At 52.0% G+C, this 21567-nt stretch overlaps 6 protein-coding genes across 6 annotated transcripts; 3 read left to right on the forward strand and 3 right to left on the reverse strand.

Moving 5' to 3' along the window:
- Window positions 1-216: 216 nt before the first annotated feature.
- AAFC00_000512 (uncharacterized protein) lies at window positions 217-2637 on the forward strand (the record flags this gene model as incomplete). The annotated part of the gene is made up of 1 exon (XM_069344936.1): window positions 217-2637. The coding sequence occupies one exon, from the start codon at window positions 217-219 to the stop codon at window positions 2635-2637; it is 2421 nt and encodes an 806-aa protein (XP_069200352.1).
- Window positions 2638-3254: 617 nt separating this feature from the next.
- AAFC00_000513 (uncharacterized protein) lies at window positions 3255-4384 on the reverse strand (the record flags this gene model as incomplete). The annotated part of the gene is made up of 3 exons (XM_069344946.1): window positions 3255-3632; window positions 3691-4026; window positions 4133-4384. 3 exons carry the CDS (start codon window positions 4382-4384, stop codon window positions 3255-3257), a joined length of 966 nt encoding a protein of 321 aa, XP_069200353.1.
- A 437-nt stretch (window positions 4385-4821) lies between these two features.
- On the reverse strand, window positions 4822-10407 carry AAFC00_000514 (uncharacterized protein; the record flags this gene model as incomplete). The annotated part of the gene is made up of 2 exons (XM_069344959.1): window positions 4822-7209; window positions 7264-10407. 2 exons carry the CDS (start codon window positions 10405-10407, stop codon window positions 4822-4824), a joined length of 5532 nt encoding a protein of 1843 aa, XP_069200354.1.
- Window positions 10408-11084: 677 nt separating this feature from the next.
- AAFC00_000515 (uncharacterized protein) lies at window positions 11085-12877 on the forward strand (the record flags this gene model as incomplete). Its single annotated transcript, XM_069344971.1, has 7 exons — window positions 11085-11133; window positions 11186-11257; window positions 11308-11384; window positions 11441-11599; window positions 11651-11770; window positions 11831-12672; window positions 12793-12877. 7 exons carry the CDS (start codon window positions 11085-11087, stop codon window positions 12875-12877), a joined length of 1404 nt encoding a protein of 467 aa, XP_069200355.1.
- Window positions 12878-13386: 509 nt separating this feature from the next.
- AAFC00_000516 (uncharacterized protein) lies at window positions 13387-15407 on the reverse strand (the record flags this gene model as incomplete). Its single annotated transcript, XM_069344983.1, has 2 exons — window positions 13387-15308; window positions 15362-15407. The coding sequence occupies 2 exons, from the start codon at window positions 15405-15407 to the stop codon at window positions 13387-13389; spliced, it is 1968 nt and encodes a 655-aa protein (XP_069200356.1).
- Window positions 15408-18263: 2856 nt separating this feature from the next.
- AAFC00_000517 (uncharacterized protein) lies at window positions 18264-20033 on the forward strand (the record flags this gene model as incomplete). The annotated part of the gene is made up of 4 exons (XM_069344992.1): window positions 18264-18380; window positions 18446-18533; window positions 18596-18978; window positions 19032-20033. 4 exons carry the CDS (start codon window positions 18264-18266, stop codon window positions 20031-20033), a joined length of 1590 nt encoding a protein of 529 aa, XP_069200357.1.
- Between the last annotated feature and the right edge of the window lie 1534 nt (window positions 20034-21567).

Consider the following 21567-nt stretch of genomic DNA (forward strand, 5'->3'; position numbering starts at 1 on the left):
AACGACTGGATATTCGACACGGAGACGAACAACATCCTAATTGATACTTGTGCAGGGTCTGCGGGGAGACTAGCGCGATGCGGGGAACGCGAATCAAGTGGCCTGTGCATCGGAAATCCAATGACTTTTTTCCCAAGAAATGTCAGCAGTAAATCTAGTTTGCCTGGGTATCTGATCCAATCCATTCGTTCTTTTCATCTCTCATCACATCCCAAGATGAAGTTGACCAACGCCTCGACGGTGCCGGTGTACACGATATCCGGCTCGTCGACCGCTCGTCCGCTACCGGAATGGCTGGCTCGCAAGAGGAAGAGAAGTCTGAAACAAGACGTGGAATACGCCAACCGCATCGAACTGCTGCAGGACTTTGAATTCGAAGAGGCCAGCCAGTGTGTCAGAGTCAGCGAGGACGGCAACTGGGTCATGAGCACGGGAACATACAAGCCTCAGATCCACACCCACTACCTGCCGCATCTGTCCCTCTCCTACGCCCGCCACACCAACACCGTCAACGACACCTTCATCCTCCTCTCTTCAGACTACTCCAAGTCTCTTCACCTTCAGACTGACCGCTCTCTCGAGTTCCACACCCCTGGTGGTCTGCACTACACGGCGCGCATTCCCCGCTATGGACGCGATCTCAAGTTCAACAGGAGGAATGCAGAGGCTCTCGTGCCCGCGGTTGGAGTCAACGCCGACGGCATGGGAGAAGTCTACCGTCTGAACCTCGAGGTGGGACGCTTCATGAAGAGCTACGAGATTGATGTGGGAGGTGACGACTTCTCCAGCATGGGCGGTGGCGCTCTGCAGGGAGGAATCAACGTGGGATCCGTCAACACGGCCGCAGTGGCGGAGAATTCACACAATCTTCTGGCTTTCGGCACCTCAGTCGGCACCGTCGAGTTCTGGGACAGTCGGTCACGCAGCAGAGTCGGTCTTCTTCGCCAACCTCAGAACGCCTTTGCTTCTTCCCTGGACGCAGACTCCCGATCCGAAATCACCGCCATGGACTTCCACGCTTCCGGCCTCAACCTGGCGACTGGTGACTCGAATGGCATAGTCCAGCTCTACGATCTCCGTTCGCCCATTCCTTTGCTCACCAAAGATCAGGGCTACGGCTACCCTATCCAGACCCTCAAGTATCTGACGCCCGCCACCCGTTCTGCCTCGGCCGTGTCGACGGAGAAGATCATGTCGAGCGACAAGCGAATCATCAAGTTATGGGACAAAGAGACGGGAGACCCGTGGACGTCGGTCGAGCCTGCAGTCGATCTGAACCACGTGGAATGGTGTCCCGACTCCGGCATGTTGCTTACCGCAAACGAGGGCCGCCAGCAGCATGCTTTCTTCATCCCGCAACTGGGACCCGCGCCCAAGTGGTGCGCCTTCCTCGACAACCTCGTCGAAGAAATGGCCGAGGACGCTCAAGACCCCAACGCCTACAACTCGTCCGGCCTCGCATCGGCGACGGGAGCAGTTTACGACAACTTCAAGTTCCTGTCGACGCAACAGCTGCGCGAGCTCAATCTCGACCACCTCATCGGCACGACTTCGCTGCTGCGTCCTTATATGCACGGATACTTTGTCGCGCAGAAACTCTACGAGCAGGCCCGACTCATCAGCAACCCGGAGATGTTCGAGCAGGCACGCGCAAAGAGCATCCAAGAGAAGATCGACAAGGAGCGCGAGAGTCGCATCAGAGGCACGAAGAAGGGCATCAAGGTCAAGGTCAACCGCAAACTGGCCGAGAAGATGGCGGCGCGGGAAGAAGCCAACGAGCAGAGAAAGGCACGCCGCGTGTTGCGACAAGGCGGAGACGAACCCACGCAGGATCAAGACGAAGAAATGGCAGACGCAGACGCAGACGACAAACTCAGCCAAGCCAAGGGATCCGACGAAGAAGAAGAAGAAGAAGAAGGAGAAGAGGCAGAAGACAAGCCCACAAAAGGCCTCATGGCCGACCCTCGATTCTCCAAACTCTTCCAAGACGAAGACTTTGAAATCGACGAATACTCGCACGAGTTCGCACTCCAAAACCCCTCCTCCATACCCCAAGACAAACACTCGTCCTCATCGACCACCAAACCGCGCGGCCTCACAGCCGTCGAGCAAGACGCTCTGGACCGCGAAACCCGGCGCGCACGGAAACACTCTTCCGACTCGGAATCCTCTTCAGAAGACGACGACGACGACGACGACGACGAAGAGAACCTCACCGCCCGCCAACGCCAACGCACCCTCAAGTCGTCGGACGCAAACGAAATCAACAAAAACCGCATCTCCTCGACATCCTACAAGAAAGCAGGCCACAAAACCCAAGGCTCCGGTCCTCGCGGCCCACAGATGCGCGTGTCGTCGTCGAATCCCTCGGCGAACAAGCAGCAGAACAGAAAAGATCGCTCGTTTGGCTCTCTCGCTGCCGGGCTGTCGCAGCAGAGAAACAATGATGCGCAGAGAGTCCGGAAGGGCGGCGTGGTTGGCGAAAAGGAGATCTCTTTCGCGCCTGCTGCAACTCAGAAACGAAAGTTCGAGAGGAGAGATGGCGGTAGTGTGGGTGGAAATGGGGATAACGGACGTTCCGTCTCGAGAGGCAAGGAGCGTAGGAGTGCGTCCGGTAATGTGTTCAGGAGGATGTAGACGAGCAGATCTTGTTCTTTCTCTGCATGTTCTTTTCTGTGGCATTTGTGGCGTTCCTTCCCCTTTTGTTTCTACGTTTCATAAACTATAGAGATGGGCAGCGCTTTGCCGTCGCACTTGTTGCTTATTCGGTCTCTCTATCTTATAGCTCATGGTGTCCATCAACAAGAAAAAGGTATGGTGTCCAAGGGAGTTGGCGGTGTTCTGTAGATACATGCAAAAAGCGTATTCATTCATCATCGTCATCATTAAGATATAGATCTCACGTCTAGTACTGTCTAGTACTCGTTCCTGCCCCATCCAGAACCATTTGTCTGGAGCATCCCTTTTCTTGCCGATCTCTTCTGTCTCTTTTCCTGGAATCTCTCTCCTCTTACTTAGATCTGGTTGTTACACACGCATCCAAGTCAGTTCCTTTCCTCGTTTCTTCTATGCTTTCACCAACGGAGCAGGAAAATGGGGTTCAGAAAAGATTCATCAATTTCATTATCCTGTTTGAGTGTCTCCGAGAAGAACAAAGGGGCACTTTTCCACCATCTACTCATGTCTGTCTTTCTCGTTCCGCTTCGCTCCGTATCTGTCTGTCTGCCTGTTGCCTACTCCTCTCCCGCATCCAATCAAATATGAGACTTGAGGATCTGGCCAGCCTCGAACCCATCTTGAGCTTCGAGTGTGATCCATCCATTCACGGCGCCGGCCTCGACACACACCATCTTCTTGTATCCATCCTTGGGCGCGTAGTCGCCAATAGCCGCGGCGCCTTCTTTCCAAGGGTTCCACACCACAGTGTCGCTGAGGTTATCGCGCTTGACGTCGAAGTAAGGCTTGTTGTCCACGAGGATCGAAGTCGTGTCTTGCGGCAGCGACTTGTAGACGCGGTCGACCTGACCTTCGATTCTCAGACTAGGTGTCGACGAGTCGTGTTCGGTTCCGTCGAGGACTTTGTCCGTGTACTTGACGCCTGAGAGGCCGGTGATTGTGACCTTTGAGATATCCTAATGATCATGTCAGCCCTACTGTGCTTTGGTGCGAATGAAGACGAAAAAAACTTACGGGAATGGCGAAATAAGTATGCGTCAACATCTGGAAATCAAACGGCTTGTCGCCCTCGTTGCGCACGCTGAGCATGGTCTGCAGACCGTCCTTGCCCAGGGTAACACTGTACTGAAGACTGAAGTCATAAGGCCAAGCCGCCTTACTCTCCTCACTGAGGTTCGCCGGGGTGAGACCAAAGTCCAGTCTGACGGCGTCGTCGCCTTCTTTGGCAGACGAAGACAAGACCCCAGACTCGGAGGACGATTTGCCCAGATATTCCCAGCGAGAGATGCGGCCGAAACCATGCTGAGGCAGTTTGGAAGTGGCATGGTTCTTGGGAGGCGGGCCGAACACCTAGACACGAGAAACGTTCAGTCCATCAAGTCCCACCGTTTGCATCGCTACACACCCAAAACAACCACAAGAAACCAAAAGACGGAGAAAGGAAAACAGGACTCACAGGAAAGACAACCGGAATCCCACCTCTGACAGCCTTCTTGCCCGTCAAGTCCGCCTCGGAGCTCAACCACAGGTTCTCTCTGCCTTGGCTGCTCTTCCACGAAGTCACAGTCGCTCCGTACAGCAGGACCTCGACCGAGTCGCCTGTCGGCAGCGTGGCTGTGACTTTGTCGCCGTCCGACTGTACCGACGGCTGCGGGCCTGATGTGTTGCTGGCCGACAGCGCCGAGGGGCGGTTGCTTCTGTCTACCATTTTGGGGGTTGGTATCTGTGAGAATTTTTCTTTGGGATAGCCTTATTGTTGAAAATTGGAAGGTATGAATGTAACAAAAAGTGGTCTGATCAGGGTGGTGTGGTGGGGGTGTGGTGTTTGTAGTCAGGTGGAATTGCTGGCTGCGTCAGTCTGTTATTTGTATGGCGGGGTACCTTCAGGTACGAATGACTTCAGTGGGATCAAAGTGAAGCTTCATTGAATGTGAAACACAGGGCCAACCTCGTCATGCCCAAAGCAAGCATTTATGCAGATGGAATCGATAATCAAGGTGAGTTCAAACAAGCCATTAGATATTCATCATTTGATCGTTACCCTCTCTCTTCACTACTATCTAAGATATTGACCCGTAAGTCCTATGCCCTTTTCTAGCGCTATGATATACTATACAACAAATCAAGACCATCTTCCAAGAAACCTCAAGAGTCCTCTTCTCCGCGAATCGCCGCCTCGTGCACTTCCCTCCTGACATCAAACAAAACATTGTCCAGTTCCCTGTACTCCTGAGACCCGAGCACAAGTGTTCTGCAGTCGGCCAAGATCGACCTGAGCCTCGCGATGATGCTTCTCGGTTGAGCAATCTTTCTTTCTGGCTGCTGCGATGCCGCCTCGATCTCTGTGCGTAGTTGCGAATCTGCATCTTCGCTTCTGTCCTCTCTACTCGACTCTTCCACGGCTTCTTGCGATTGTGGTCGAGGACTCGAGTGTATCACCACAGCCTCTGCTGTACGCGTAGCTGTGCGGGGTACCTCAACAGTAGCATCGTCAGTGGAAGCATCTGTTGGCTCCACTGATGATGCCTTTCCCGATCTGCTTCTTGTGATTCTTGCTGCTTTCCTGGGTCTTGGTGTGCTTACGGCTTCCGTGTCATCACCTCCGTTGCTCAATGCTGATGACTTTCGCTTCAGTTTTGATCGCGTGCTCGCTGCCGGGGACGAATCCATCGCGTCAAGAAAATCGGATTTCATAGCCTTGCCCCTGGTACGCCGCGCAACTGAGGTCTCGCTTACTTCAGGCACAGCAGCTGGCTCAGCCACCGGTGCAGGAGCTAAGTCAGGGACTGACATAGAAGGCGGTGCAGAAGCTGGTGCGGATGACTCCTCGATCGCTTTCTCAGGCTTCCTCACAGCAAATTGCTCTGGCTGACTAGCAACGACAATGCACTCTGCGATGTCTTCATCGTTCTGGGATCCCGTCACCCAAGAGAAGATACGTTTCAGAGGAGAAGACTGCTTGCGTCGTTTCGCAGGTGTGGACTTTTGACTCTCGCTTCGTCGCTTGCGCTTTTGACTTGATGCCGGCGTCTCTGAGGCAGCTCCTGCATCTTGCCCAGGATCACCACCGGGTCTTTCAGGCGTTCTCGAGCGGGACGCAACATCGGCCATGGATTCGTAAAATGAGTCTTCGACGCTGCCGGTCTGCAAGTCTGCTGAGGCGACTTCGTCTCTTGGCTTTCCTTCTACCGCGTCCTCCATAACACCCTCTACAGACGCGAGGGTAGGCTCGGCTGGGCTATCAGAGAATCGGATCGGAGAAGAGCTTCCCTCATGGCCGAGTTTCTCCACAGAGTCGTCTGCATTTTCCCTTGTGTCTGCAATTTCGACGTCTTGTTCATTGCCCGAAGGGTGAGTCGAAACAACGAAGGCATCATTCTTGTCTGTAGGTTGCAAATGTGATTCTTTTGTATCAGTAGTACCGGCTTGGCCATTTTCGGATCCTGCCTGCTGCTCCGGTTCTGCAGAGGTGTAGTCCATGTCACCTTTGACGTCCAGTGCCGGCATTTCAGCCTCTTCTTCAGGTTCATCGACTACCTCGGATTGCTCGGCGCTTTCTTCCTGAGCATCAATCGAGTCATTGTCAGGTTGCCCATTGATTGTTGCACCTTCCAGGTCTTCAGATGTGGGCGGAGGAGAGGAGGGAATGTCGATGCTATCCGCAACGTCGTCAGGCGGTGGCGAGTCACCTCTGTATGCCTCCGCATCTCTGCCTTGCATTTTCTGGGCAGCTCTTGGCGTAGGCGACGAAACAACATAGTCATCCATTGGTCCATGCTCCTCGTTGTGAAGAGTAGGTGTTCTGTAGCCGTCTGTGCCCACCTTTCGTGCAGAGAAATCCAAAACACGCATGTGCGAAGCGGCAGCTGGGGATCTCTGACCTGGACTAGACGAGAAGTCGGGATAAAGGTTGGACATCTCAAAACGTTGACGAGACTGCACTTCTTTCTGATGGTCTGTCAGTAGTTGCGTTTCCAACTGAGCGTCCACAGGAGATGAGCTTTGCACAGCGGTGAACTCCAGCTGCGAATTATCGTGACGAAGTTTTGCCTTCTGCTGAGCCCCGAATCTTCGTTGCCGCGGTGTAGACGAGCCGTCATGTGCTTCCGGCCGTGTACCATGTGTAGGTGTGCCTTTAGAAGCGGGAAAGATGATGTCCCGATTGAACCCCTGCTTGCTCGACTTGCCCTTCCGTCCACTTGGTGTCACCATGAGTTCAACTTTCCCAGTCGATTGAGAATCAACAAAGTCCCTGAGCGGCGATGGCTGATCTGCGGCACTCCTTGGAAAAGTTGGTAGGTCTAGTTCCACCAGTGGCTGAATGCGCCTGAGAGCTAGCTCTATCCTCGCCGGATACGAAAGCGAATCGAGCTGGCCAAAGGTCTCGTTCCAGTAATCCACCGTCACGTTGACTATCGCGCGGTGACTACTGTTGAGACCAGCAGCGATCAGTAAATCCAGAGCTTTCAGTACGGTCTCGTTCGATGGCAATGGCTTGAGTGCGGCGACAACACTTTGCCACAAGGAAAGAATCTAATATCTGTGAGCTCTCTAGTCCAATGTTGCTTAAAATTCGCGTGGTCATACCTTGAGGGAAAGGTTGAGGAGTCTGGCCTCACTTTGTACAATCAGTCGATCCTTATCGCCGATGACTAAAGCTAACCCTTGCTGCGTCTTATGTAGCGTGGCATGCAATTGAGACCCGGGGCTGCTTTTGAGAAAACCGCCAAAGTCCTCTGCGAGACTAGCCATGAATGTGTGACACTCGTCAAGCGCTTCGTACCCTTGTTGCAAAGCCAGATTACAGAGGCGCAGCAAGTGGATGTACGGCTCGAAGATGGCCTGCTTCGACGAAATGATGCCGGTGTTCCACAGTGCTTTCCGGCCTTCGTCCATATCCTGACGACCACGAGGCCATGAAGCCTTCACAACGACCAAGGACGTCAGTTGTACGACAACAGGCGTTGGCAACCTTTGTGCTGCGTTCATGATAGCCTCAGAGATTGGTTCTATGAGACCTAGCACAAGAGCACCTTCACCTCCCTCCTTCCTCAACAGACTCACTGCAGTTTCGTATAGTTCCATCCACACAGGTATGCACGAATGATCAACGTTGGCCACATTGAGACCCAATTTCAGAATGTGGACAGTATCCCGAATCTGATTGCCTAGATGTTGTGACTCCTGTCCTGCCTGATCTGCATCCGGTTGCGAGATTGCGGTTATACCTTCTCGAGCCAAGACTACCCAGAGATTCGCTTGAGTTGTCAACCCGGGATTTGATTCAACATGCTTTGCCATGACCTCTGAGCAATGGCGTAGTAAGTTGAGACGAGCCCTTCGGGTGACTTTGGCTTGACAAGTGTCGTGGAGCAGGGTTTGAGCGACTCGGAGATAGTCTGATTCTGCACTGACAGTGGCAGGTGGATCACTGAAGAGGCCAAAGAGAAAGGCAATTGGCGACTGGAGCACAGCATGATGTTTGGAGGGCCGATGCGAGGGCGTCGGGGCTGCTTCGAAAGTTTCCGTGTCGTTGCGGACAAGATTGGCCTCGCTATAGTGTAGGGCTCCGAGCTTAGAGATGGATAGAACAACCAATTCCCCGAATCGTTTGATCCACATGCCACGGAACTGCTCCACGAAGTCTCTCGATGCCACCTTCCAGAGCCGACCGAAGAGATTCATAAGACAAGCCAGGGCGTCTCTAAGCTCCATGGATGTCCTCACTTCTTGACTACCGGCCTCAGCTATAGCGGTCAGGAGCTCTGACCAGCAAGTCTTGTGGATACCACTGTCCTCGCCGGGTGAGCCCAGGACGAGTATCAGATTGGGAGTGATAAGATCCAGTATCTTCTGTGTCCGGGATCGAACCCACTTGGGGTCCAGGCGTGGTAGTTGTTCAGGGGTCATTGCGGTGGGTTCATTGGCGAGGTTCGCGTTCCAAACACTCGAGGTGCCACTGAAAAGAGCTTTGAGTATGCGCGAGGCAAGAAGTGTGTCCTTGTTAGATGAACGGAATAGCTTCGCAAGGACCTGATGGACATACTCGTCCCAGTACATATCAAGTTCTTCGAAGCTCTGTGACGGGCGCAAGGCGTAATGGAGAAGGTGACAGTAACCCGAAACAGCTAGCTGTCGGGCCTCTCTTCCTTGCTTGTCGCGGTCTCTCTTCTCGAAAGCGACAACGAAGGGGATCTTGAGCATCTTCGCAATGCTGTCCATGGAGGTCATGGTTTCCTTATCGGGAGAGATGACAAAGATAAGTCTGTTCCACGCCAGGTTGGCACGATACTTGACTTGCAGATCGCTCGAGTTCATGCACTTTTGTATGATCAACAGCCACGACTTCTTGAACAATCCCCAGCGAGGCAGGCGGCTTTTGTTGCTCCTGAAGAAAAGAACCACCATAGACCAGACCTGAGGAACATGTGTCGCGAGGTCTTTCTGGTTGGTCATCTCGGTCAATCGTGCTATCAAGTAGTCCCCATACGTGTCAGCGCCCTCCGTAGGAGTAGCAAGCAGGTCTGTCACCGCTTTCGTTGCCTGGTAATGTGTGCCCAGAGCAAGCCCAGCCTGTAGTCCGGTTTCAACTGCGCGCATGCGGATATCCTTGATGCTACTGAGTGAGCCGTGGAAGATGTGTGGCAACCAGTCGTTGATGGTCGATAGCATGACAAGAGGAGTCTGTTCGAGCATTCGTTGGAATATGACCAGCCGCGCTCCCACGACGCTGTTGCCAGTGACGCGGTCATGGATAGTATCCAAAGCAGCGATGAGTCTTTCAGCCTTGGCAGCAGTGACGACCTTGGAGGAGAACCTCTGCACCGCGAGGAGGTGCATGTGGTGGTTTGCGATGATCTTGCTAACTTCTGGGCGAGCGACGACACCAAGTGATTTGTCCAGGAGAAAGTTCTGAAAGTCTTCGTCATAGCAATCCTCCAGGGACTGGATCAACGGAATAGCGGTCGCAAGCTTGAGCGCCTGAGTTGCGATGCTTGAGCTGACAGGATCGTTCTTTGTGGGCGAGGCACTTGGCGAGGCTGAAGCAGAGATGTCACGAATCATGAATCGAACCAGAAGGCCCATCTTGGCCTTGAGAGCCTGAGGATCAGGAAGATCATGATACGCTTTCAGGGCGCCATTCAATGTGCGATAACCATCAAGCCGCATAGCTAGAGAAGGAGCAGCCAGCAGCTTGACTACGGATTCCAGCATATTGACGAAGCTCGGTGGTTCAACACCTGCTGTTGCATCCGCGGTGGCGACAGAGAAGTAGTCGGGACCAGGTGAAGCAAGGCTATCAGGAGTAGGGGAGTCCCTGTTGGGGGTGGATTTGAGGATAGATTTGAGCGGTTTGGAGTCCTTGTTCAAGGCCAGCCTCATCAGCAAGGGATTGCCCTTGAGTGGTGTATCAAACGTGTTCGGCTTGTGGGCAGTGACACATGGTGAGAACTCGACCTTCTTCCCCAGCCTGTCCTTGACACTGTTCTCCAATGACGAGGGCGGCGAGGAGGGAGCTTGCTCTTGTGGATCTCGTGCTGTCGAGGAAGTTAAGGTGATTGGTTCCTGCTCGTCTCGAAACTTGGGGGCCGCTTGGAAGTCTGACTCCAGGAATCGGATGGCCTCGTCTATGTTCTCATGGTGGTCTTTGGGCGGAGTGGGTGGTCGATTGGTGAGACGCTCGAAGGCTGTGGTGCTTGCGGTTGCGCCGGTGGTGGGTTTGGAGACCATGACCAGGACGGGCCGACTATAATTGGGAGATGGTGAATTGGAGATATCCGCCCATGCTGAACCGAAGAAGGAAAGCGTCCGGTGTTCCTCAACTCCTCTGGTCTTTTTGTTTAGTCTTTTTGTAATAGTGAGAGGTGAAAGTGTTCTGATGAGAACAAAAGAATATGTGAATGCAGTTACTGCTGAGACAACGCGCAACACGCTCTTTCCGCTTTCTACACGCGACTGCACTTTCAGGGCGCGTAAAGTGCCCGAGCCTTATTTGCACTTAACTCCGCGGTCGCCGACAGCCATTCTACCTAAGGTACTGTACGGAGACCAAAGCTACTTTACCTTAAGGTACCTATAGAACAACCTGCAGTCCTTTACATTGAAGTAGTCGTACACAATTTTAGACTATTCTTGTCCATTGAACTTAGATCACTGCACTGAAAATATAAAGCCATCATACTTTGTCATCGTAATATTGGACTCATAAGTCCACAGCCTTGAACTACATGAGATATTCATTCGTGCTTTCCCACTCATACAAGTACAACAATGCTTGTGCAGATCGCCTATATCTCAATAAATTAAGCTTCACCTCCTTCCGTCTCTCTAACCCTGTTCCGACCCTATCTTGCCACACCTTATAGACAACCATCTGCAGGAACTCCTCTGGCTTAGGGTATCACACTATGATGTCTCTCCTTGCTCGGTCATTGCCCAGTCCTGGTACACAGCAAGGTCAGTCATGCGCATTCGTCTACAGCTCTGATCCTTCGCTTATACTCTATAGCAATCAAAGAAGTGGATAGTCTTCTAGCCCGACTCCGCACGGATCTCACCAAACACGATTTATCTGCCCAAGGCAAGCGAGACCCGTCAGTCAATCTTGCAAGCATGTGTTGATACAGTCAGACCAAAAAGTATCGCTTGAAAAACTCAAGGTGCTGGGCCGACAGCCTTCCAATTCAGGGGCAATCTTTGCCGAAGACGTAAGTCGAATTCACTTGTACCTATTCGAGGCTTGAGGATTGAATATTTATGACAGGGCATAAGCCTCCTTTGCACATATGCGTTCGATCAAAATGACCTCGATGTGGCTCACGAAGCCTCGCGATGTCTAGCGAATGCGATGTTGCTGTCAGAACCCTCAAGGCAGGTCTTCCTTGATCTAGGTTATGCCGAGAAAGCAGTCAAGTGCCTAGCAGTGAGTGCGGTTCAGCGAGGAATATTGTATGCCTTACTGACAGGCCAAAAGAAAGACGACCGAGATGACGAGTTCCTCCTCTCACGCATCATTTTCCTTCTGACGTATGGAACAACAGTGGATCTGACTGTATTGGTGCGAGATCTTGGGCTGGCAAAGAACATCTGCAAGGTCTGTATACCAGCTCTCAATGTACCTATCTCTTAACAAAAGAGCTGAACTTCCTTCCAGAACATTGCCTCGCATGCAAGAAGGCTCGAGGATCCCAATGAACCCAGACATCCAATGGATGACATGGCTCTTGCTGAGACACTGAAACTGCTGTTCAATGTGACGGCAAAGGTCCCAGAGCTTGCAGAAAACTTTGCCGATAGCGTTGCGGATCTGTTCACCATCCTAACGAGCAGAGAATTTCCCTCACTACCTCTGCAGTCTCCAGTGGATTTGATTCTGAACGCACTTATGAACCTAGATATACCTCCTAGATGCGCATCGAACCACGCCTATACGGAGCGCCTGTTGGGTTTACTAGAAAGTTGCGTGACGAACTACCCTGAGCGCGAACTCGACAAAGCTGCAATGCCTCTTGTGACCCTCCTACGAAAATTCTACACCGCCGCTTCCCAAGAGAACAAGCAGACCATGCAAGCCCGCCTCCTCCCCGACGACTCGGCCCGTTCACAACCACTCGGCAAAGACGACAGCCTGCCCTCGCGTCTACTACGCCTGTCCGCTTCTGCATCTCTACTACAACTCCACCAGAACATTTCGACTCTGCTCTTCGAGCTATCAGACAGCGACGCCACGAAATTCATCCACAATATCGGCTACGGCTATGCGGCGGGATTCCTCGCCTCGAACAACATCGATGTGCCACAAAGCGCAATGCAGAACGGCAGCGCGTCTGGCACCACCACCAGTAGCAATGTCACCGAGATCAACGACGATAGCGACGACGACATCAATCCCATCACAGGCCAGCGAAGAGCTGCTGAGCCAGTCGACGATCTGCCCGAGATGACTCAAGAAGAAAAAGAGCGCGAGGCCGAGCGATTATTCGTTTTATTCGAGAGGTATGTTGTTCCTTGCCTTTCCTCGCAAATATTGTTGTGTCTATTTCTGGTTCGGGATCGAATGCATCATAGTTTGCGTAATAGTAGTAGCAAGAAAAGACGACTAAAGTGTGAGAACAGGCTGCGAGCGACGGGCGTGGTCGACGTCAAGAACCCTGTACAGCAAGCTATGGACGAGGGGCGATTTGAGGAACTCGATGATTAGACCTTCTCTTTTTCCTCATTGCATCATCTCTGGTTGAAACTTTAGAGTGGTGAGTATTGCGAAAGTCTGTCATACAGCCTGCGAAGGCCACGACAAGGCCATATCTGTTCGCCATGCGACGAATAGTATCCATCAAGGACGGAGTGAGAGAGTAGAAATATCCAATAAGATGACTTTTCCTATTCGGATCACAGACTATCTCGGGGTTTTTCTGGCTTGTTTACTTCCACATTGTTCAAGGAAAAAGATCTAGGAAAAAGATCTAGATTGGATATAGAATGAAAGCTGCCCTTGCCTAATTACACCCAAAACAAACAAGACACCACCTATGCCCGACCCCACCTCTTTGAATATTGAGTATAAATCAAATCCCTATGTTCCAGGTTTCCCATATGATTCCACCTGCCCCCTCCTCCCTCCGCTGATAACCCCATGGGAGTTTCGTCTGATCAAGACAGATCTGATGACATAGATTGAAGGCTGAAATGAAACGAAACATTATAACAAATCTAAAGCACCTGCCAAGCAGCGACAGCGAGCGCGGCCACGAGCGTCATCGTGGATCTCGTGGAATCCGCAGATCCGAAAGCCAGACCCGAAGCCGCGCTGGTGACGTTGATGGCAGCGACCTTGAAGTCAGGCGAGTAATCAGCGGGACGGGTCGAGTTGATGGTTCCGTCCCAGCAGTACGTGTTGAAGCACTGAGTGCAGACATCTGGGACCGGGGTGTTGGTGCGGTTCAGCGAGCGGCTGAGGATGGCGCATCCAACGCAGGTGGGCCACATGGGGTCGATGGTCGAGTTGCCTTGGGTCGCTACGTCCCAGCCGTTGTTGATGATGAAGTTGCGCTCTGCGTCCTCGTACTCGAGGTCGTAAGTGCTGACGTTGCTCTGGTAAGAGTAAGGTGCGTTGGGAAGGTAGACAATGAGAGGGGTGGTCGAGGTCGTGTTTCCAGGGTCGCAGCCGAACATGGTGGGTCGGTTGTTCAGGCCAAGGTTGACAAAGGTGTTCTGGTCCGGGACGGAGGGGAAAGAGGTTCCGTTGGCAATGTCAAGGAACGTGCGGGCGTAAGTGGCAACAAGAGCGGTGCCGTTTGGCCAGCTCGCAGCGTACGGAGCGACCGTGTCTGCGGAAGAATCGACGGCAAAGATAACATCCACATGACGAACAGGTTGAATCAGGGGGTGGAGAGGGATGTTCTGAAGATCCTCGCCACCATCGACAAGAGTCAGCTGATCGATGTTGGCGACGGGATTAGTGGCGTTGTTGAAGTGGTAGAATGGATTGGGATAGTCGGCGATATCGTCATCATCTTCGCCAATGTCGGCAAGGATGTTAGTAAGGACGGTGTTCAGGATGCCGGTGGATCCGTTGATTGATAGGAAGGCTTGGTTAAAAAGGGAGCTGGAAGTTCCCATGATGAAGCCGACGTTGTCAAACCCGCGCACACATTGCTGGTTTCCAACAACCTCACCGGCAGTGAAATTGGTGCCGAGATATTCGATAGGAACAAAACCGTAGGTGGTAGGATCGAAAGTACCTAGTTCCCAGGGGTTGACCTCGTACACTGTCGCGTTGCCGTCCACGACCAACTCGCCAGGCTGGCGACCATCGGTTGTGAACAAGGGCATAGGAACACTTCCGGACGTGAACCAGTCCTGGAGGGCAATGGATGAGAAGGTGTACGCAGGGCCACCATTGCTGGCATTCACCAGCTGGTAAGACAGAGCACGTCCCCAGTAGTCGGTGATGGTAGTGTTGTAGCCTGCGTCGTTCTTGCCTTGCACATCATCATAAATGGCCTTGTAGTACTCGGCCGAGTCGAGCAGCTGAATAGAGCCGGCATCGGGTCCTTCCAAGATCGAGTTTCCAAACTGCCAGAGTGCACCGCTAGAACTGTTGTCTAGGTCGAGGATATTTTGCACGGAAGTGAAGTTGTTCGTGAACAGACTTCCAACCATCCATGATCCACCAGAAAGACCTGCTAGGTACGTCGAAGATTGAAGCAGACCACCCAGCTGTCCTGGACTAGTAGAGTTTGCAGATCGGTCATCGAATGCGGCAACAGCACCTGCAGCGTTCATCAAAGCTCGGTATCCTCCACCCGATACGGCGATAGCAATGTTAGGCAACGCACTGACGTTGTTTGCAGCGCTGTCAATGTAGGCGTCGGTATCCAACCCTGTAATGTTCAAACGTGCAAGCAGCGTCTTCATGGGATTGACTGTATAATTCCTTCTAAGCTGCAGCCATTCCGTTTCATTGGACGACAGTCCAGTCGCATTACGGATCGTGGGTCGGACAGCCGGACAGTCTACAGCTTCAGGGGTGTAGCCATTCGGCGCGTTAGGCAGAGCACGTCTCGGCAGAGCCAACGCAAGACCTTCTGCAGCAGCTTCTTCGACAGTAGGATTACGGATCACAACAGATGCTTCGAAGTCTCAGCGGCCAGCTTTAGATGTGTTGATGTGGTTCTGCACTTACCGGCTGCGGTCGAGATGAGACCGGCCAAGATCGACGGGCTCTTCATGGCAAAAAGTATGTGGGGTAAATCGTGAAAAATGATATGCACTCGCAACCACGCCCAGAGGCGAAGAGGGGAGTATATATGTTTCGATACAAAACGGAGATTCTCTCGGAGCACCGCCGGCTGAGTCGGGAGACATACGAAATGCTTTCAAAACATACATTCCCAATGTGACGTCGCACGGTACTTGGCTATGCTTAAAAACCGGGGCTCGGATGCTCCGGTCCCGGGTTCGCATTGGCAATCCGGACAGATCATATTTTCAAGTCTTCGACAAATTTACTATTTTCGATAAGCTTTAGGTCGGGTATGCGTGTAGCAGAACGCCTTGAACGCCTTGAACTCCTGCGGTGGGCATACTGTACTATACAGCTCAAGGCGGGCTTGGACGTTCTCTTAGACCGATATAGTACCCTACGCTTAGCAAGTCGCTGGTGCTCAGCCATGTCGATCAATCCTGGGGAGCTGGTAATTTGCAGTTATGCCCTTCTTCATGCAGGACCAACAAAGCTGCGCCTCCAATCCCGCAGGGTGCCGGGCAAATCTCCTGCAGGAACCGCCGACTGCAAATTCTGAACCCACACTTGTCTTCCTTACTTACGTCCGCAACAAATGCAAAAGGAGCGTTGTTAGGTAAGATCAGTCGGTCAGACAACTGCCCAAGTCTAACGTGTAGGAATCGGCCAGTGAAACAACTCACAACCTAAGCTCCGTGCCTCGGGGGTCGATTCACCAGAGCTTAATATCCATTCATGAGGTCATCTATCGCAACGCCCCGCGGTTACACCTCTAATATCTGGAATCATTCATACCTAAGGTAAGTAAGGTAAGGTACAGTACCTTATTCGGTTCGAGATGTATGAACGTCTGCATCGACAACGTGGTTAAACTTGCTCCATTCTCTCATCACACCTTGGACTTCAAGTCTACCTTACTTAGTTTATATGACTCAAAAACCTCTGTAAAGCTGTACAAGGTAGCGCAGTCTACTTGTGCACTCGGCGAGGGACTCGATTGATGAATTGATAGACTGCGTACTCGTCAAAGATTATCTCGTACCATAATCCAATGTGCAGCAAATTGCTTGCTGCGTGACCACCTCGAATGAGTATGCTTGACTTGTTCCTCCGGCCCCCTTATCGTCACGACGAGAAGCAGTCACGACCGATATACAGCCTGCCAGTGTACAATAAAAAGACAATCAAGTAGGATCGCGGGTGTGCCGGGCTTATATTACTGCTCGCGACGCACTGAGATCAATCGCGATGCATTTATACAAACAAGTCAGGGGCGGTTCCATCTACAGTACTCTATCGCACGAGTGCTTGTGCTGCAACATTATACAAAGTTGAGACATTCCACTTTGAGAGATTTACCATCTGTGCTACGCTTGCACGCTAATTTATATGATGGCTTTCCGTGTAGCAGGCGATCTCCCGGACCCGTAGTTCATCGGAGAAATCATGGATCAGGGTACGGTACGGAGTACTGTTCAAATAGGTTTGGATATAAGTCAGTGAAGTACTCTCGGTACTCGGTAGAAGCCTTTCCAGCTTTATTTCCGATCGAGAGGGTCGAGTTTGGTTTTCTGCCGAAGGCGGTATGCCAGCAGCATCGATGGCGATTAGCTCGCGTCGATAGGCAATGTGAACAGGTTCCAACCACACTCACATCACTCGCATACTGTACTCCGGCGTATTGGTCGTCGTGGTATCCAGCACGAAAGAGGTCCCTGATAGCGTGATAACTCAAGACGATGCCAAAACATCAAGTCATGATTATGCAATCTGGTAGGCACCCGATGCGTATGTCAAATTATGCTCTCTGCATTTTTGCGAAGTACTGTCTCTGTAATTGTTTCACTATGGACAACTTTACGATAAAGTCGTGCTGATATCGAGCTCAGGTACAGTAATGTAACAGTTTGTATAGTCGTTGCCAAGTCCAGGTGAGCTTCGGGCAAGCGCACTTGTATATGAAGGACCAATTACCATCAATTTTGTTAATCATGCCCTTGCATCTAGCTGAATCTATTGCATAAGCACTACCCTCGTCACACTTCAGAGCTTCACGAGGCCATCTCCTCGTTCGCACGCAAACATCACATGAGGCCACGTTCCAGACATGAATTACAATCGGGTTGATGGTCATGCTCTGTGAGTTTCCCTGGAGAGTGATTGGCGGTACTGCTAAGGTATAATGAAGCGACTCGAGAGATGTCGGGGTGATTGACGTCTATCAGGACCTGCGAATGGACTCTTTATCCTGGGACCTACCCACCTGTCTGCAACTACTAACACTACACGTGCTTTACAGACCTTTGAAACCGAGTCACTCCGTGTGAATGGGTATTTTGGACTGGGTAAGGCAAGGCAGAGTAACGGTGGTGTGCAGAGTACAGTGAGTAAGATATGTGTAAGGTAGTGGGGGAAGGCGAACCCGGGCCGGCTTATCGGTGGATGATCTTACAAACTTATCTCTTATGTGTAGCACAAGGGCGTGATTCGGCCAGTCTGCAGAGCCGTGTGAGCAATTATGGCCATGTTTATAACCAGATGCAGAGGCCAGAGAAGACTCATTCCAGTTTTTGAGATGATACAATCCTTGAGAAGAACATATTCAGCATAGGTGCAAAAGCGAGATAGACACACCCACATTTCTCCAAGTCTGCTTGTAGCTGTAACAGCAATTGGAACTGCATCATCTGCATCCCCCCGCATCAGCCATTTCTCCGCAATCACTGCGTCACCTCCACTGAGATTACAGCAGCAATATTGTCTTGGTTGCTTTTGGTTTTCTGCCTCGGGATAGAATCTTACTCCGGTATTCATAAGACCTCTTTTCCACCCAATCGTCGCAATGTCGCTCCTCACACGTCTTGCTTCAAGGTCGAGCATCAGATCTAGTTTTCAACCGATAGCCCGCCTGAACATCACCACAAGATCATACGCCGCCATGGGTCACTCTGTTCCCCCTGTGAGTATTGTCCTCATGCTTTCTCTCCTTGGTCATTCACTGACTCGGCTCCGCACGCTTCACAGCTCAAGGACCCGTCCCTGTTCAAGCAACAGGCCTTCGTCAATGGCAAATGGGTCGACGCAAAGTCGGGTCAGACCTTCGAGGTCCACGGTACGGCGATAGAGACACGGTCGTGACGATGCAGCAAATGACAACTGACACGGTGCAAACAGATCCCGCCACCCACATGTTGATCGGAACGATGCCAGAGATGAGCAAGGACGACGTCCAAACCGCCATTGACGCCGCCGCCGCCGCCCTCCCCGAGTTCCGAAAGAAGACTGGAAGAGAGAGGTCCAGGTTACTACGAAAGTGGTACGATCTCATGGTCGAGAATGCCGACGATCTGGCCAAGCTCATCACCTGGGAGAACGGAAAGCCCATGGCAGACGCAAAGGGCGAGGCGAGCTACGCTGCCAACTTCTTCGAGTGGTTCAGTGAGGAAGCTCCAAGAATATACGGAGACACTATCCCTACATCCGTCGCCGCAAACAGAGTCTACACCCTCAAGGAGCCCGTTGGTGTCTGCGGCTTCATCACTCCCTGGAATTTCCCCGTGAGTATTGCTGTACTTCCATCTTCTTCGAGGTCCATTGCTGATGACTGCAGGCTGCCATGATCACCAGAAAGATGGGACCCGCCCTTGCCGCAGGATGCACCGTTGTCGCCAAGTCTCCTGGAGAGACTCCCTTCACTGCCGCCGCCATTGCCGAGCTCTCTGTCCGCGCCGGGATCCCGCCCGGTGTCGTGAACATCGTGACGGCAATGAAGAATACCCCTGAGGTTGGCGAAACCATCACATCGTCAAAAACCGTCAAGAAGGTCTCTTTCACCGGCAGCACTGGCGTCGGAAAATTGCTCATGAAGCAATCCTCCGACACTCTCAAGAAGCTGTCATTCGAGCTCGGTGGCAATGCACCTTTCATAGTCTTCGATGACGCCGACCTTGACGCAGCAGTCGCCGGCGCCGTCGCCTCCAAGTTCAGATCGTCAGGCCAGACCTGTGTCTGTGCAAACCGTCTGTACGTGCAGAGTGCCATCTACGACAAGTTCGCCGATGCTCTCGCTGCCAAGGTCAAGGCATTCAAGGTCGGCCACGGATACGACGAGGGTGTGACACATGGCCCTCTCATCCATGACCGTGCCATTGGCAAGGTCGAGCAGCATGTCCAAGATGCCGTCGCGCATGGTGGCAAAGTTCTCGTTGGCGGTCAGAAGTTACCCGAGCTCGGTGACAACTTCTATGCACCAACCGTTATCCGCGATATGTCCTCCGAGATGAAGCTTACCCACGAAGAGACTTTCGGACCTGTGGCCGGTCTCTACAAGTTCGACACCGAGGCTGATGTGATCAAGTTGGCCAACGACACTGATGTCGGCCTTGCCGGATACTTCTTCTCGCAGGATATCCAACGCTGCTACAGAGTGGCCGAGGCTCTGGAGGTCGGCATGGTTGGTGTCAACACTGGCTTGATCAGTGACCCCGCTGCACCTTTCGGAGGTGTCAAGGAATCTGGTTTCGGCCGAGAAGGAAGCAAGTATGGAATTGCCGAGTACACGGTCACCAAGATGGTCACGTTGGGTGGCAACGCACAACCTCTGCAATCATAATTTGTATATATTTTCGAATAGCCAGCTGGTCCTTCATGGACCAACAAATGATACACGACCCATGCAGCCTTTGACAATTGCGCAAAGCCTGCTTGTACAAAGACTGTTTTCTGAGCTCACAAGTAATCATCACTCATATATCGAATTCATTCATGCCTAGCCATGAGCGGATCTACCATCCATGTGGTGTTGCGTAAAGGCATACTTTTTGCAGGGTTGGCTTTTCACAATCCCTTTGAGATCACGATGCGTTGAGGCTCATTCCACCAATACAGTAAGTTGTCTCGGGTTATAATGTTCTCACCCAGTCAAAGAATCATTTCAGCACCATGGTCGCAGTCTATGCACGTCTCAGGGACTAGGGCTGGAGGAACATTGGTAGCATTGTCCATGTTCTTCCCCACTTCCCCACCACACCTCCGCGAATTACAGTAGTGCAGCCCGCATACGAATCAAGGCGTCGTTATTGGTTCCTGCCCCACAGAAACTCAATCTTCCGCGTATCCAGTCTTTCCAACGTATGCAGAAGTCCCAAAACAATTACACCTGCTTATCATGACAAGCCTTTTCATTATGACCAAGGTAGCTGGGGCATCTCGAACAGACTGCGTTCAGTCCTGCCTCGGCACTGTCTGGAGACAAGGATACCATTAGCCAGCGGCACGGGATGGATGGCAAGAGTAGGTTCATATGGAAGGTTGACAGACGGTAAAACATGTACACGTAGCATGGCACAACGTGTCTGCCGCCCTACTGAGATCGACAATGGAGCCACTTGCCGTGAAATGTATCTTAGCCGTCCAGCTGACTCTCAAGGGACTACGGCACATCAGACATATGGATACCTACAAAATCTGACTTTAAGAGCCAGATCTGGCAACTACAAGCCAGGCTGCGAAACGTCAGTATTGTACGTACAAACAAAAACTCTGCAGATGTTAAGGAACACGGAGTGAGGTCCAATCTCCGGCGTCTGAGACCCCTGCACTTTTTCCCAGACTGTCAATCCCACCACCCGTCATAATTCCCTGCGACGTGACTGGACCATTATGGACACTAGCCTTCAGAGTCCACTTTCAGAGGCTAAACTCACGTCGACCATCTGCCGTTAACACAGGAGAGTAACCCATAAGTAAGGATTCTTCCCATCGGGCCATCGGGTCGTGATCACGGCATTTCATACATCTTCTTTGCCCTCGAATAAGCCCTCTCGAACGGGCCCTGATCTATATTGACAAGCATGAAACTAAACAACGTAATTTGTGGGGACCCATGGGGCAGTCATTCATGGAGTAGTGTACCGTAGATCAATGCACTGTCATCCCAACCCCGACACATTTATCTGGCCATGGCCACATCGAATCCGATACGGCTTGCCACTTCTCTTTTCTTCATTGCCATTGCTCTCCACCTCGCTTTGCAACAGACTAGTAGGTCGACTGGCTGGTTCACCTCGTGTAACAAACATCAAGTCTGCTCTCAAATTTCGATTTCTTGCATTGACGAGGCTCCCTTTCCCTTATCCTCTTCCACG

The sequence above is a fragment of the Neodothiora populina genome (assembly GCF_041146345.1).
Source record: "Neodothiora populina strain CPC 39397 chromosome Unknown canker_contig_11, whole genome shotgun sequence".
Taxonomy (NCBI): domain Eukaryota; kingdom Fungi; phylum Ascomycota; class Dothideomycetes; order Dothideales; family Dothioraceae; genus Neodothiora; species Neodothiora populina.